Raw genomic sequence first — 18,529 nt, forward strand, 5'->3', positions numbered from 1 at the left:
CTTGTCATACTGGAAAATGTAACCATACCAACACTCGTAATAGTTAGCTCTTTGCACAGGTTAACACTGAACCCACAACGGATCAGGTTACCCTTCTGGAAGGATGTTGTCAGTCGCACATCTTATAACAACGTGTACGTTCAGGATAACTGAGATGGACTGGACATTTAAAGAAAAGTATATTCATTAGAAGCTCTAAAAAGAGAAACAAAAGACTCTTTGTGGAAATGTCAGCAGTTTATTTTTAAACACTAACTTTTGAGTGTATTTGCTGTTTAAAGACCTAAAAGGAAACTGGCTTCTACCATGACCATGCAAACTATTTGCCATGGTCGAAGCATTTCAGTACCAGAAAACAGTGCAATGATGGATCCAATTAAGATTTAAGCCTTTGAAAGAATAAACTGAATATCTGCACAGTCTGTTTTATATCAGCAGATATTACCCCTCCTCCTCACTAAAATGCTGTTCTAAAGGAAAAAAATTTTATTGCAAAAATATTTCTTTACACAGACTTGTTTCCAAGTACCCGATAGAGTTTTATTCACTGCTGACAGAGAAAAACAAGGTGAATTACTTTTTTCTATACAGTACAGTCCATTTTGGTAACACAGAAAAGGAGAAGCAATGCAGCTGTTTTTTAACGTAGTCTAATACAAATCAAGAGAAGAATAACCATGTCTAAAAAAAAAAGACATTCTTCACACTTCTGAATTACATCAATATAAAATAACGAACCCAGCCATATACCTGTCAAATGAGTGAAACTGCATGGGAAGAATAGCCTGAGCTTCTCTCTTCAGCGCAGGATCTGGGTAAGGGATCGGATCCGGACCACACTCTGCAATTTCAACAGGGGCTGCCACAAGACTTTTCAGTATTTCCTTGACATTGATGCCTTTACTTTGGCTGATACTGGATATCGATGATGCAGGTTTCAGGATTTCACTGGGGCTTTCTGTTAAGCTCTCCTGAGATTTCTTCACTTCCGAAGACAAAGTAGACAACAGCTCGCTCATAGCATCAGGGCCTGTGCTGGTCTCCAAGTCTGTCCCATTCAAAATACTGGGCATCTGTTCATCTCCAATTCCAGAATCTGTATGAGGAATAGAGCTTTCCAGCTGAATATCTTCAACTGGTGTCGGGGTTTCTTTATCTTTGATATTTTCTGGAAATACAGTTGGTGTCTCTGCAGTGAAATAGAGATTATGAACAATATTAATAACTTAGTTTGATTTTTTTCCTACAAATATGATCATAAGGCTTTACAAGACAGAAATGTCTTAGAAAGCCCACAAATCTTAGTAATTTAAACCTTAAAAACTCATTTTACATACAAAACATTTCGCTTTCAACAGCTGTTTGGCATATATATAAAGGCTTGGAAGAGGGAGCCCAAAGTTGCATTATGCAAGCTCAAGTGACATTTAGAAATTAAAGCCCACTACTCACACAGTAATTAAATAGCAAAATACAGCCAGCAAAAACAACATTAAAAATTATAACCTATTGGCTGCATATCTTTATGATCTGTGAGACTACTGGAAGAGAAAAATGCAATCACTTTTGCTTTAGAATTACTATAAAATTTAGTATTTTTATTGCTATCAACAAATATTAAGCTTGCATTCAAAAGAAAACTGCTAGACCTTTTGTTTGCTTTGTCTTTTGTTTAAATTGTGTATTATACTCATTTTTTACACACATATTATTATATTGAATACAAGTTTGTTCACACATGAATGAAAAAAAACAAGTGTTACTGTTGATTCTTTAGATAACTCCCCCTTCCCCACAAAAGGTAAAATTCTGTAATTCTTTCAGGCAAATATTAAGAATAAAATAAACACAGCTTCACAGAGACAGGCAAGTGAAATCTGTTGAGTTTGGAACATTTCCAGATTGAAACAGACTCTACAGCATCTTGTAACCGAGAAAAGTGTACCTCTATTAATTACTTCAGTGAAACAGACACAACAACTTCATTAAATAAGAATAATTTGCTATTCTTAGTGAAAAGTTAGCTAGAGTTGTGAATAACTTCCATATTCATCTTTTTGGTTACATTTTTTTAAAGCAACAGACTGTGGCTATTTTTAATGACAAAAAACTTGCACTCAAACTGATTTTTTAATTCCTTTTCAAGCTACTTTATTCTCATCGGATCACTTGTCTTGATGGTAAAATTTAGCTGGCGTATGCATGAAATGGGAACACTTTTTTTTTTTGATGGTTCTGATATAGCAGTTCAGATACTATGGAAAATATTTTGCAACATACTTAGATGAAGCTCTGCCCTTCTGCATATTCCACACAAAATGTGCTTCAGCAATGTAACTTTAACAACAGTCACCTAACTTATTACCAATTGTTTGATACAGTCAGGTGTAAAATATCTACATATTTACCACATGGGTATAAATGTGCATGTATGCATGTGCACATAATAAATTCTATATGAGACTATTTATGTGTTTCCACTAATGGTAGTGTAAACTTCTTCATATGTACAAGTATTAATAAATAGATATAGATAGAACAGAAGAGGCTTTTAAAAATACAAAGCAGGATAACCCCATATAAGGAGTATTTTTTTCTTCTTTTAACAGCCATAAACGCTGAAGCCACTTCCTTCTTCTCTTTCTCCTAAGTGCCTTAAACACATCTTATCAAATAGATATGAGCCCTGCTTTTTGAAGCAGGAAGTAGAAACTGGATTTATGAGCTGCATAAAATGCACTTAGCATCTGCTGGCTCAGGAAGTAAAAAAATCCATATCTACTTAGTACTGCCTATATTTGGCACAGAAGGACATCTGATCCACAGAATGATCCTAATGAATTTTCTGCTTGTCTGTTTCTTCAAACTTCATCCGTACAAAGACAACATTTCTCAACTGAAAGGGAGAGCAGGACTGGATTGCTAGTCAAGCAGATTGTTGCCCTTGTAATGTATTGTAAGTAAAATAGCATAAGGCTCCATTATTATGTAAATGAAAAGAGGACACTGAGAAAAGATGACAGTCCACTGTGTGGTGAAGTTAGTGTACACCTAACCTCAATTCTCATTAAGGTCAACAATGCTGAACACAAAACTAAGACAGGACATCTAATGGAAATGCAGTTGTGGAAATTCAAATACCCTAGCTAAACCAGAAGAAAGATTTTAATGTATTAAAATCACAGGAGTGAACTGACTCCAAGCCAATTTTGAAAGAAACAGACTATGAAATTATTGGTCTAGTAGCAAGTACTTTTGCCAAACAGGTAAGTGGAGATAGCAACATCCGACCAGAGAAACCCACACATAGTTTCCTTTTTAAGAAAGGGGAAAAAGTTATCTGGACAACTACAAGCCTTCAACAGCAAGCAATATTTCAGGATTTATTTTGGAGTAAAGAATAGTAATTGAATGGAACGAGACAGATTACAAAATGGCTTTGCTAAAAGAGCTTTTTTAATATTTATTGTTCAAAGAAAATAAGGGCCAATGTAATAAAATTCAGTAAAGCTGGGGCTGTCACAACAGATAGTAATTTAGTCAGGAGAGCCTGGAAATTAATAGAATCTGGGAAAACAAACTGGCTAACGAGGAGCCATCAAATAGTTTCAAAAGAGAAATCATCAGACTGAGGAAAACTACCATGGGAGTTATTTAAAATTTTAATAAAGTTTTCAGGTGAAAAAGTAAAAACATTCTGGTGAAATTTGCTGGTGTCATAATTACAAAGTACAATTAATGCACAGAAGGATGATTATAAGAAGGTATTATAACAGAATTGCAATTACATTTAATAGTGAAAAGCTATGCATCCAGTGACTAACACAGAGATTCCCATTATAACTGGTATTCACCAACTGGAAATGACTGAGGAGAACGACCTGGATACATCAATCACTGGTAACAATTCAGTTGCCAATACAACACTGCCATGGAAAAGGCAAATGAGATTCCAAACTTTTCTGAAGAAATAGCTCCTGCAAGGATTAAGTAGTAATGGCAGTAGAGAAGGCTTTGGTAGGGTTCATTATGGAATATTGTGTATGCTGTTATATTTGAGGAAGATGGAAGTGCTACTATGGAGATCCACAGTGATCGACTGTTGCAGAAAAATAGAGTTTGGCTGATACAGTCTGGCCAAACCAATACTGAGACGGTATACATCAGCTACTATATTTTCAGCATGCGAACTCCAGAAAAAGGATTTAAACTAAATGGAAGAGTTGGCACGAAAAAAAATGAGTACAAACTCACCAGGAATACATTTAGATTGAGAAGTGACAGCCAGCATTATGGAATTAAGGTTCTGGAATAGCCTTCCAGTTAGAGTAGCAAGTTCAGAAATCAGAACTAATTTCAAGATTCTGTAAAAAGGACTGTAATTAATTACTCTGCAGGTGCCTTGTAATCCTTCGTATGCATATGAGAATAAAATGCCTAGAGGATTGCACTATTTGAAGTTTAAAATTAAATTTGTTGATCTAGAATTTAGGTATGACATACTATACAATACATGACACTAATTAAAATGATTTAGGAAAAACTATCAAGAGAAGTTATTCTATATAGAATCATAGAATCATTTTGGTTGGAAAAGACCTTTAAGATCATCAAGTCCAACCATTAACCTAGCACTGCCAAGTCCACCACTAAACCATGTCCCTAAGCACCACATCTACACGTCTCTTAAATACCTCCAGGGGCGGTGACTCAACCACTTCTTTGGGCAGCCTGTTCCAGTGTTTGACAACGCCTGTGGTGAAGGATTTTTTCCTAATATCCAATCTAAACCTCCCCTGGCACAAGTTGAGGCTGTTTCCTCTCGTCCTATCGCTTCTTACCTCGGAGACTGATATCCGCCTCACTACAACCTCCTTTCAGGTAATTGTAGAGAGCGATAAGGTCTCCCCTCAGCCTCCCCTTTTACAGGCTAAACAACTCCAGTTCCCTCAGATGCTCCTCATAACACTTGTGCTCTAAACCCTTAACCAGCTTCGTTGCCCTTCTTTGGACACTCTCCATCCAACACCTCAATGTCTTTCTTGTAGTGAGGGACCCAAAACTGAACACAGTATTTGAGGTGTGGCCTCACCAGTGCTGAATACAGGGGAACGATCACCTCCCTAGTCCTGCTGGCCACACTTTTTCTGATACAAGCCAGGATGCTGCTGACCTTTTTGGCCACCTGGGCACACTGCTGGCTCATATTCAGCCAGCCATCGATCAACACCCCCAGGTCCTTTTCCACCAGGCAGCTTTCCAGCCACTCTTCCCCAAGCCTGTAGCGGTGCATGGGGTTGTTGTGACCCAAGTGCAGGACCTGACACTTGGCCTTGTTGAAGCTCATACAGCTGGCCTTGGCCCATCGATCCAGCCTGCCGAGATCCCTCTGCAGAGCCTTCCTACTCTCAAGCAGATCAACACTCCCACCCAACTGGGTGTTGTCTGCAAACTTACTGAGGGTGCACTCGATCCCCTCATCCAGATCATTGATAAAGATATTAAAGAGAACCGTCCCCAATACTGAGCCCTGGGGAACACCACTTGTGACCAGCCGCCAGCTGGATTTAACTCCATTCACCACAACTCTTTGGGCCTGGCCATCCAGCCATTTTTTTACCCAGCAAAGCGTACGCCCTTCCATGCCATGAGCAGTCAGTTTCTTCTCCAAGAGAATGCTGTGTGTAAGAGTGTCAAAGGCTTTACTGAAGTCCAGGTAGACAACATCCACAGCCTTTCCCTCATCCAGTAAGTGGGTCACCTTGTCATAGAAGGAGATCAGGTTAGTTAAGCAGGACCTGCCTTTCAGAAACCCATGTTGACTGGGCCTGATCACCTGGTTGTCCTGTACGTGCCGCATGATGGCACTCAAGATGATCTGCTCCATCACCTTCCCTGGCACTGAGGTCAGAATAACAGACCTGTAGTTCCCCAGATCCTCCTTCCAGACCTATATACAGTTAAGTGTATCGATACTTAATTTCCACAGAAACCAGACGTGTATCTTTACTTTTCTTATTGTGTCTCCAGTATCTATATGAATACACTGCACTAAGTCCATTAAGCTCAGTCTGGTTTATCATCACAAATGACAATCTCAGAAAACTACTTAAATACAATGCTTTAACTCTCATTTTTAATACATCACGCAAGCTAAATGTGAATAAGGGTTTAAAAGGTCCAATTTACCTTTTGTGAATCAAAAGAAAATACATTCAGAACAGATAAAACTAATTAATAATTGTCTCTCAAATAAGAATACTAGTAATTTAGTATTTGTGAAATTCAGATAAATATGTTTGAAAAGACATATTGTAAGACCTTCGGCATCAGCATTATTATTAGTACAATTTTAGGTAAATTATAAACTCCTGAGCATAGGTCACAAAAACCAACCAATTTTAGTTACAATACTGCATATCCAAAAGTTTTATTCTATGTTCATTTATATGGTGTCATAGCACTTCTGTATCCTTCAGAATTCAGGAATAAAGAATCAGGACTGAATACTGATTCATAATGTTATTTACTAAAAATCTTAAACTGGTAATGCATATTCTTTTATAAAAATCCAAAACACTTAAAACAACTTAGCAAAATTATAAACATGAATGGAAGCAAAAATATAACTGATTGCATCTGTCTTTGTTATAACATTGTGACAATAAGCCTGCAAACTTTTAGCAAACCTCATCAGTTTTCTGCAGCACAAGGCCATGTCAGTAGACAAAGCAGAAACATTACTAGACCTAGTGATCTTAAACCTGTCAGAAACACGCAGTTGGAAGCCACATGCCTCCTTCTTACTGTTTTTCATTGTAACTAATGAGTTCATCTACTACATTATGGGAAAAATATGGGCTTAAGTTAACTAAATGACATATTGCATATCTAGTGACCTCATCCGTCACACTCCTTCCCTAAAATATCTTGTTTTCTTGTGATTTATGAAGTGTATTGTAATTGTTTTAACCTACTGAGTTACCTAACTAGTTCTTGCACTACTTCCAAAAGACTAAAAATACAAAAAAAATCCCATGTTTATTACCTAAATAATGAGATATTTAATGCTGTGGTAAACATATACATTTTTTCATTTACAAAAAAAAAAAAGACAACACAAAATATTCTGCTTTTAGTATTTATTTACTATTAAAAATGGAAAAATTTTGTGTATATTCCTAATCCCTTTTTTTCTTTTTCATTTGATTAAAACCCCTTACTAGATAAAAGTCAGCTGAAAATATTCAAAAGTAAAAAAAGTATGAAAATTATTATTTTTAACTTCTTACAGTACAGCTGGAAATTTATTTGAAACTCACACCATCCCAAATCTTTGTCAAATTTCTGCTGCAAACAATAGAGCAACATTTGGTAACAGAAGGTTTGGGGCAATCTTGCTATAGGAGTTGCTGCCAGCTTTCAGTGTGCACATGCACTGGAAAATTTATGAGCTGTTTTCTGTGTAGCTATCTTACAGCATTGATAATAACCTCATTAGCTGCCTTTTATAGATCCCTTTGTAGTATTCTACAAACTTTCAGGGACAGTACACTACAAGCTGAAAATGCTTTCAATCCAACCAGGCAGTGATATTATAGCTTCCTCCATAGGTGGCAGAGTCAACTAATCAATTCCCATGCTCTAGGCTATAAAGAGAGAGTGAAAAAATTCATGTATGAGAAGCAGCACAATTAAACTGAGATGAGAAACTAAGGGACAGAATCAAAGAGTAATAAGGATCTGATTTAAAAGTACCTTGAAAGGATTAACCAAGAATGGAGTTTCAATGGAAATTTATACTGTGTCATAGCATTTCCGTCTAACAGAACGCCAGTAATTGTGCACATGAAGAGGCAGAAGTAGAGCGTATGCCACAGCAGCACAGAATCATAGAATGGTTTGGGTTGGAAGGGACCTTTAAAGGCCATCTAGTCCAACCCCCCTGCAATGGAGGACATCTTCAACTAGATCAGGTTGCTCGGAGTCCTGTCCAACCTGACCTTGAATGTTTCCAGGGATGGGGCATCTAGCACCAATCTGGGCAACCTGTTCCAGTGTTTCGCCACTCTCCTTGTAAAAAATTTCTTCATTATATCTGTTCTGAATTTATTTTCCTTTGATTTACAAAAAGCAAATTGGACTTTTAAACCTTTATTCATTTAGCTTGCTTGATGTTTTAAAAATGAGTTAAAGCATTGGATTTAGGTAGTTTTTTGAGATTGTTATTCATGCTGATAAATCAGACTAAGCTTAATTGACTTAGCATTTGTCTGGGAAGAGTGAAAGACACAAGTGGGGATACCCCAGGGCTCCAACATGAACAGCTGAGGGCAGAGGGAGCACAGCTGAAAACTGGGGCACTGGGAAAGGTCAGATATGAAAGACTCTGGGGTGGCTTGGCAATCGGAAGGGCACAGACCTTGAAACAGGAGATTTAAGACAAATGGTTGGCAGTTTCCCTTTAACCAGAGTGGACTTGTGAGGAGGATGTAGCTCTGGAACAAGAAAAACAGAGATGCTCTGAAATGGGAGAGAAATGGACCAGGAGAGACTTAGGGTGGGGAAATCACGGTTGGGGAGTGATGAAGAGCCTGCATGGCAAAGGACAGAGTTTTCATCCATTTTTCGCAGCTGGACATCTCTAAGTATGTCTTCTCTTTTTGCTCACTGGAAATTGCTTCTATTTGCTCAAATTCCTCAAAAGTTTTATCATTTGCTTCTTTCCCCACAATCACTCCCGGACTCAGGCAGGCACACAGGGCAACTCCTTCTACCTTGACCAAAGAAAGAGTATTAAAAGAGCCACAAATGACACACATAACTCTTGATCTATTTAGGCAATGTCTTTATGTCCTGATTCTTCCTTACTAATAAAACCTCTTTTACTCATTGCTTGACAGATTAGACATTTGTACATCAGTCTGATTGATTACCTGGTTGCCAAACAAAATGCCAGCAGTCCTAAAACAATACATTACCAAGGCATTAACTAAACAAGACTTAAGATAAAATAAACTTAAGAAAATGTCAAATTCAAGAAAATGTATTAAAGAAATGTCAACTTCACAGTCTAAAAACAGCTGTTTACATTTGAAACAAAAACCAAATACAAATTAGGAACAATACGGTAATATGTATTTTTTTCTAGGTGAATTTCCATAGTTTTTGTCAGTTTCTGTTTTTTTTATTTATTTTTTATGTTTGTTTTGTGCAAACTCAAAAAACACATAATGAAAAAGAAAGACGATTTTTTTTTTTGTGATTAGACATTTCTTGCAAAAGTAATATAAAAAAAAAAATCTGTCCCCTAGGTTACACCATCCGGCCACAAAAGTTAACAGTGAAGCACAGAGTATGTTCCGTAGATATGATGAAACTTATACTAAAAATGTTTTATATTAAGCTCTAGTTTGAAAAATCAAAGAACTTTTAAAACATCTGTAATTTGTACAAACAAATGAAAATAATTATTGTTACTTTAAAAAAAAATTTCAACAGCTTCATGCAAACATAAAGATTGATAAATTAATAATGAAATATATGTGCAAACCTCTCTTCTGATGCCTTAAGTAGTTGGTGAAGGGCAGTAAATATTAGATCAAGATTTATTTATTACTAACCCATGATCTTCAAATATACGTACTCTCAGAGGCAGATGGAATAGGCAGCATATACTTAATCAGAAAAGCAATATGGTAATTCTGAGCAGCAGGCAGAAATTCAGTAGAATTTTACTTTTATGATTCTCATGATTATCATCCATGTCCCTTATAACATTTCACTCAGTTTCCTGAAAACATATGTACAACTACATTTTGAGGAAGATGGAGCCATGAATTTTGTCAGGATTTTGTAGAGGCAAAAGCAGTTAGACTGCTACCCTTACGCAAAATATTTATTTTAAAAATAGGCTGGAAATCTCTATGTTATTATATTAGGAATACAAACAACAGTGTAGCAATGTACAATACCCAGAGTACTGTATATCTATGAGATCAGAAAAACTTGATGCTTCACTTGTCTTCAAAGAAAAAAAAGCTATTTCTGCAACATTTAAATATGGTTTGTTATGCCAAGAAAACTAGCTTTCAGTCCGTCCACAGCACATACCTTTAAGAAATCTGTTCATTTACTGTGCTTTGGGAAAACTACAGACAGCGATATCAAGGGATTTGAAAAGCCTATCCATTTTTGATAAAATGTGATAAGCTACATACTGATTTTCCTCCCACAACATAAGGTGAATTGCATTGTTGCAATGCTTTCATTTCCAAAACACTCCTGAATAATGCTAAGTAGAAACATCAATTTTCAATTGAAAATATCTTTCCATTATTTGGTGAACATTAATTGTGTTCTCAGTAACTAACAGGCTGCCAGCTGAAGTATAAAAAAAGATTATTCACACTTTTCCACTGCTGGAGACGTGGAAGCACTGTAGAAAGAAACAGTAGTCCAATAAACCTTCAAGGTAAGCAAGGATAACTTCAATAATGATCAGAACTGATAAAACTCATCTTAAGTAATCCTGACCACCATAGCTAAAACTACTTCAAATTCGTAGCTGTAATTTAAAGAGGCTACTTGGTTTTATATAATAAGGCTGATTAGTTACTATTAACAGAAGATACCATGCTCCTCTATTTCTCTTGTGTCTTATTCCAATGACAAGATATTTTGGCTCTCAACGTATGTACTGATTACCCTCTATCTGGTAAGAGACCTAGGGAAGTGATCATCCCCCTGTACTCAGCATTGGTGAGGCTGCACCTCGAATACTGTGTTCAGTTTTGGGCCTCACTGCAAGAAAGACACTGAGGTGTTGGAGTGAGTCCAAAGAAGGGCAACAAAGCTGGGGAATGATCTAGAGCACAAGTCTTCTGAGGAGTGACTGAGGGAACTGGAGTTGTTTAGCCTGTAAAAGGGGAGGCTGAGGGGAGACCTTATCACTCTCTACAGCTACAAAGGAGGTTGTGGCGAGGTGGGTGTAGGTCTCTTCTCCCAGGTAATAAGTGATAGGATGAGAGGAAATGGCCTCAAGTTGCACCAAGGGAGGTTTAGATTGGATATTAGGACAAAATTTCTTCACCACGAGGGTTGTCAAGCATTGGCAGCCTGCCCAGGGAAGTGGTGGAGTCACCATCCCTGGAGGTATTTAAAAGACGTGTAGATGTGGTGCTTAGGGACATGGTTTAGTGGTGGACTTGGCAGTGCTAGGTTAATGGTTGGACTTGATGATCTTATATTATAGGTCTTTTCCAACCAAAATGATTCTATGATTCTATGAAAGGGCTACTCTTAATTTTTCAGCCTTGACTTCCACACCTTGCAGACATAACAGAGACTTACTGGGACTATCTTCATCCTAATGAATTTTAAAGGAAGCTTTTCAAAGGACTTGAAATCATGTCCCATCACCATGAGTAGAGATTAAGCTCTAGTACTGCTTCCTTACTAAATACAACACAGCAAGCATTTCTCAAATAAACCTTTGTAGATGTTGCTAAAGATGAAAGGCAAAGATTTGTATAGAGTTTGCTAGTACTTCAAACTGCAAGAAACAGTTTCCTTCGAGGATCTCAAGTACTCAGCAGGCAAAAAAGGAGACTTGAATACTTATAAAACAAAAAAACAAAACTGAAAATCCCCTCAACCACAAAACAAAACAAATCGGTATTTAAAAATACTTTACAATAGAGGGAAGTGTAGATTAGTGGCGTTGCACACTGTTAGACAAGTAGAGAAGAAGTAAGGGGCTATTGGAGGGACAATGATATGCATTGCTCAGATTTATTAGATGCCAGGTACAAAGGGAACATGCCTGCCAATCATTAGGCTAAAGACATTATGTAATTGTTTAGACGGATATAAAGTTCCTACTTTCAAACCATATACATGTAGTACTCCTAATGCAGAATATGTATCTATGAACATGTATGTAACAAATTATAGCTAACTCTAGGATGGGTATATTACTAAGACACATGTAATTGGACTGGATTAAGCGCCTGAGATCAAAGAATTTCATGCCAGCTTTTGTCATAAAGCAAGTTTTGTGTCTAGAGTTCAGTTAAGCCTAGTCAAAGCAGTCACGATTAATCTGACCAAGGCAGACATCTACAACGACATCTATAGAGAATGGAAAGAAAAGGGATTTCTAGTGCCCAATTTATCTCTCTTTTAAGTAGATCTCTAAAGCAGGCCAGATGAATTGTACCCTACATGTCCCCTAACTTCTCTCCACCTGTTACAACGGGAGTCTGGGATGACTAGCTCAGACATTGATTCACTACTGATATTTTCCAGAAAGTACAACTCACATATGACTGATGATTTCGAGATAAAAACTGAAAATCTAGTACAGAGCTTTTGGTCATATTGCAATACCCACAGTCACAGAGACAGTGAGAATGATAAAGAATGTTGCTATCATCTTTGACTAGTCAGGTGAAAGCAACTCTCCTCTTCTGGCAAAGACATTTTTAATGCTATTCCCCATCTTCACTACAACTCCATATTTTATTTATGTTGAAGAACTCTTCATCACAGTCAGCTGAAGAAATCCGATGAACCAAAAGGTCTGTAGGCCTGGCAACTTTTTAGACCACTTGACAGGTTCTTCCATTTAAATAATTCTTGGTTTAAAGTCTCCATTTTGAAATCTTCACAACTACAGGGAAACTGAGCCATCTGACGTCCCAAAAGTCCAACTCATTCTAATTCTTTGGTATTGTGAACAGAAAGAAGTCTGGCAACACTTACTTTTGTAGGACTCTGTTTCTCAGACATTCTTCAGATGCAAGAGAATAGCTCTGATGTGCTATCTTCCTTGAGACTGTGATAACAAATTACTCCAAAGAGTAGTACTACCTATGACCTAAACTGAAAAGAGAGGCCACTTTCTTTTCACTTTGCAAGTTCTGCTTTGTCTGACTAAGCACAGACTATTTTAGAAGTACTACAGACCCTTTAAGGTTATCAGAAACTAGTAGGAGAAACCCAAGCATTTGTGACAAACTTATGACAAGGAGTAAATCTACAGATAGAGACACTCTTTTCTCCTCCCCATGGATCAGCTTAGAAAGAAAAAAATACAGAACTATAGAACATTATAAAGAAATAAACATTTTTATTGTTAAATGGTAGTCATGAGCACCATCAGTTTATTTTATTCCTTCCTGGGTGTGCCCTTTCTCCTTTAAGCACCATGAGATAACATATAGCTTGTGAACAATATTTCACTAACAGTAAAAGAAACATTAAATCCTTATTTTACCACCTACAAACATTTGTAAGTAAAGGTAGAATATATATCCCCGCAAAGTACATTTTAACGTCTTTTATTTCAATACTACATTTATTTGTATATAATATCATCAATAAACTAGGCAAAGGTCAACATTGTATATGAGAACCTAAAAGTTTCATAACAAGTACAATGATGTTTGAAATGCCTGTAACCTGCACTTGACACCAGCTGTAGTTACTCATAAGAAGCACACACCAATCACATACTGTAATGTGCCTGAAACAAGTAGGGTCTCACATAGCCTTAAATATATTTTAACTAAAGGTATTGTCCCATGTGAAGAAAAAAAAGAAGAATCACTAAGAATAAAATCAGCATCTTACTTAAATACCAGTAATGTTCCTGCTCCTATTCTTACCCTTCCCCCCACAAGTTTCCTAGTCAGATAATTAGATTCCATCTACTAAAAATAGATTTCTTTCAAGCAGCCAATCTCTCTCCCTTAATTCATAGAGATCTGTCCCAAAGAAGTCTTGTACAGTTCTAACAATAATGATACAATTTGCTATATTGAATGGGACTGACAAAGAAAAAATCCTTTACATTCACTTAGTGTCATGTGGAATGAATAAAATACAGAGGCTTTGCTTCCATGTAACAACTAAATTTTTATCCATTTTTGAATAAATAGGATTTTGCTTTAAAAATATGTATTTACTTTTAAATGCTATGTTAAACCACTCTATAATATGTTAAAATATCTTAACATTTAAAATAATATTCAAATATTACATGCTTGCTGCCAGCATCTGAAAGCATGTCAAATCACCAAAAGACAACCAATTGGCTTAGCCACTTGAACAAAAGATTCTTGAAATGACAAAATAGGTTTTGCCTTTAGGCTTTTCTGACAGTGTTAGCAATTTATTTTCATTTCATTTCCTGCTAATATTGTTCAAAACTGAGGAACTGGGTTCAGAATATAAAAAGCAGAAATATTTTTCTTCTCTAATGGGTGAAGCAGTTAGGTATAAGAGGCGGAGACTTCACAGAGTTAAAACCTTGAATGATGTGATGATAACCACAATAAAATAACTAGCTACATTCAATATTTCCTTTATTCCAAATTTGGTTCTAAAGCCAAAACACTTTTCTTTTGTATCCTGCTCACACTTTTACTATAGCTCTATTGAACTATTTTAAAAACAAACCTATATTTTACTTGAACTCAAGGTAAAACAAGTACTATAGACAATAATATAGAAGAGACAATTCTTAAAAACACTTTATCTGAAATATTTTGGTGGGTTTGTATGGCTGCCTCCATTTCTTCTTAAACTTTTTTTCTGCTTTCGTTACATATATTTTATCCACGTACTATATGTGGATAAGAAGAAAAACTGTTTTTCCCCTCCTTTTGCCACCCATTATATCAAATGTCAAGCTTTGTACAAATAGCAATATAAAATCTCATTTATGTTGCATAATTTATTTTTATTGTATTTAATTTAACAAAAATTAAAATGTCTTTAAATAACTGTGTTTTGAGGCAGTCTAACCAATCCCAATTTTCAAGCAAAGGTGGTTAAAAATAAAATATCCTATGCCTGATACACAGAAACATGCTCTAAATGCAAAAAAAAAAAAGATGAGAAAGCATTATTTAATGAAGTTTTAGGGGTTTATTCTGTAGTACCACATAGTACTGTAGTACTCTTCTGAACTGAGAGCAAATGATTCCTTTTTTTTATCAACAATGGATTAAATCATAAAAATGCAACTATGTCACAACAAAGAATATTACATCAGCAAATTGAATGATCCAAAATATTTTTTTTTGCTTTGTATGGCAGACAATAGTCTTATTAATCAAAATCACAAACCCTTGCTTACTAGTTGTTAGAATTTAAAACAATTCATAATATAAATACATGCAGACACCAAAGTTTAAGAAATGTCAGATTAACATAGTGATAGTTTAAGTTGATGTAATGAGTATTTTAACATAATGCTCCCAAAACAGCGTATGATAAACATAAGTTGCATTATTACTAAAGTAAGAAGTTAACTATTTCTGTTCTTTATAAACAGGATGCAATTTTAAATCTCTTAGGATTTTCATAAATCAATCCTTTTATCCATTGAGATTTTTCAAAATTATACCAAGAACATTTTCATCAGATTAAATTTTTTAACCTATTTCACATTTCTGTATTTGCAGTACAGTGCATGCAAATAAATGGGGACATGTACATGCAAACTTGACTAAAGTTACACTCAGGTAACCCTCTTTTTCAAGTAATGACATCTGAAAAACATATTCCCTACGTTATATAATGTCTATTAAAACAAACAAACAAACAAAACAAATCAGGCCCAAAACATGTAATAGTTGCTATGGTCACAAAAGCAGTTTTCTTCAAGAGAAGCACAGCACAGCACATAAACTAACAGGCATAAAATAATTCACAATACATACAATATCAGAGGTTTACATACCATCAAGAAGGCAAGAAAAAAAGCGAGAAAGGAAGAAGGCAAAAGAACAGGAAAAGATATGGGGAAAGGGAATACTACAAAAGTACTACATACTTTATGTGGTATGCGATATTTTTAAAACAGGCCTGATTTTTTTTTATGGGCCTAGTATTGTAGCAGAATGACCACAAAGCAAAAGCATTTGAAATCCATTCCCTCCTCCTGACTGCTTTTTTTTTTTATTATTTTATTTTATTTCATAATAAGTAAAGTTAATAAATGGTATTAAAAGTGGGAAAGAGATTTCCTAGAGAAATGTAGGCAGGAAGTTGAAGTTTTAAAGGTATCATCAGGTCTGATCTCCATGTAACCTGAGGCGTATATTTACTTATCAACAATTACATCACAGTTAGCTCTTGAATTACATTACATTAAATAAGAACACCCAAACAGGTTAGGAGATGATGTTAATATTACCTTTGTAAAATGAGTGGGCAAAGCTCTGCTCTGGAATTAACTTGGCAAGGAATCCATGGTTCAAACTTGGGTGAGGGATAGATGGTATGACCACAACTGTGGAGAAAATCATGGAATCAAATGTGAGCCAGCTAGTATTCATGTGTGGCCTGATCCACTGTGGATCCATGACGGATATCCTATCTCATTGAAACATGCAAATATCGTATTATCAACCAAAAAAAAAAAAAGCATTTCTAAAGGAAGAAAACAAGTTCTGTATCAAGAGATAGGAAACAGCATACCTATTATTTGGGCACTTCAAGAGCAACATTCATGGGAAAAAAGACACAGATAGAGATATATATACACACGCACACAAACAAGACAATCATGGGTAAAATAGTTCACTGAAACTAACAGTTTCATATAACATAACATATAAACAGGAAGGCACAGAAAAAAATGATTTCTCATAATTGACTATGTTCATGTATTATATTTAAAATGGAAGGCCTACAAGCACATGGACTTTAAAAATTATGTGTAAGTAGTAAATTAAAACATCACGATGAATCAGAAAATAATGACTAAATGTAAATATGACACAAATTGGAAGATAAATTCTATGAAGAATTAAAATTAGCAACTCCCTAAATGAAGAAAGTAATTAAAAATCAATACAGGAAGAAAAACATATATAAAGAGCTTCATGGACAAATTCAGTTACTGTTTTCAGCTCTTATAACACAGAAGGTAGAGTTATAATCAATCCAATCAGACTTGAAAAAACCTACTGAACTGACAGTGTAAAATATTTGAAATAAAGCGGGGTAAAGTTTGGATCCCTAATTTCTGACGGGTTCTGACAGCTAACAATCTCCCTCCCTCTAAAGCTGAAGAACACATGCTAGTTAAAACCACTACTACTAATAAAAATCACAAACAGTTCAGTCAAAGAAGGCAATAGAAATGCTTCCTTTTTATTATATTGTTTCCATAGGCTTTTAAATGCAGGCACCAACACAGCAGGAATCCAAGAAAGTACTCCACCACTACCCTTGCAAAAACCTCCTCATTCAGACAAAAGGGAGTTCACATGGGCAAACAGCTGTGTTTGCTGTTTATACGTTTCATAGTATAGAGTTAAAGATATCCATTCTTACTAACAAATAACAGATTCAGGAAGTTGTGCTGATCAACTGTCTTGTACTTTACAGCTTTAACTCCATCAGGCACTCTGTTTCTTTATAATTATTTTCAAATTAAAGAAAAAAAGGCATAAAAAAGCAATACGCAAATGAAAATTAGTTATATCCTATAAGCAACTATACAGAATAACTGAAATCTGCCAATGTATGTTAAAGAACAAAGTGATTATAGAGGAAGAAAGTAGCAAGTAATTTCCTATTAGGATCTTAAGCTGTTCACTAAAAATACTTTGTAGTAAAATAAATACAGTTCTAATAAAAATTTGCATATCAAACTGAAAAATGTCATTTGAAGAAAACAAATGTACCTGTACTTGTTGGTGAATTTATTTCTTGTCTGATATTTCTACCTGCCTGGCTCCCAGATCTTGCAGTTTCTCGTTGTGGTTCTAGTATATCGCGGTATTTGGAGACCATCAGAACGGAAATGAAGTAGACTACTGCCAAAGCTAAGAACTGAGCCTGTTTGCTGTCGTCCTGTGTTGAAGAAAAAGGAACAGATTATAATATTGGACATTATATAGAATTTTCACACAAGGTCATCACAACGCTTTATAAATAATACCTTTCTGAAATGTTACATCTGTTCTGAATCTTACAAGTAATTTGGCAACTACACAAATCTCTGTGACTGTGGAGTCAATGGGCTTTTTAGTCTAGAGGCCTGATTCTGCTCTAAGAGTGCTTTCATGGCTTCTCAACTGCAAGGGCAACTGACTTTTGCTGCCCCAAGGATGAGACCTGAAAGCTCCTGCTGCAAGAAGGTAAGGGGTACTACTGCTGAGAGGGAAAACTAAGCTTGCTGATGCTTTTCTAGCTAACACTAGATGGATTAGCAGGCATAACAGCTTCTGGTAGCATGTAAAAGCAGGAGGGCTACGACCACTGTTTTTCTTCCAGCAATGTATCCCAGCTCGTATATTCTGACTTCTCCTTCAACAGTAGTGTCACAGCAATCCTAGTTTTCCAGGGCTCTGATTTAAGTAAATGTCAGGACCACAACAACTTTGCTGCCTTCTTTTCCTTCCACCCCAGGTAGTCTGCTGTTCTATGGCAATTAACATCTATGGCTTAGATATCATCCTGATTGAGCTTAAGTTGCTGTAGTTCAACTGAAGTATCTTTTATTATT

General features: G+C 35.9%; 1 protein-coding gene across 2 annotated transcripts in view; it reads right to left on the reverse strand.

Moving 5' to 3' along the window:
* The window catches only part of NBEA (neurobeachin), a 560,398-nt gene that overhangs the window by 326,040 nt on the left and 215,829 nt on the right, over nt 1–18,529 (reverse strand). For both annotated transcript variants that reach the window (XM_068419495.1, XM_068419505.1), the window contains exons 29-31: nt 17,706–17,874; nt 16,208–16,303; nt 751–1,189 (exon numbers count right to left, since the gene is read on the reverse strand). In XM_068419495.1, the coding sequence (XP_068275596.1) occupies nt 751–1,189; nt 16,208–16,303; nt 17,706–17,874 (704 nt within the window). The remainder of the gene's footprint in view (nt 1–750; nt 1,190–16,207; nt 16,304–17,705; nt 17,875–18,529) is intronic.

Source organism: Nyctibius grandis, chromosome 2 (assembly GCF_013368605.1).
Source record: "Nyctibius grandis isolate bNycGra1 chromosome 2, bNycGra1.pri, whole genome shotgun sequence".
Taxonomy (NCBI): Eukaryota; Metazoa; Chordata; class Aves; order Nyctibiiformes; family Nyctibiidae; genus Nyctibius; species Nyctibius grandis.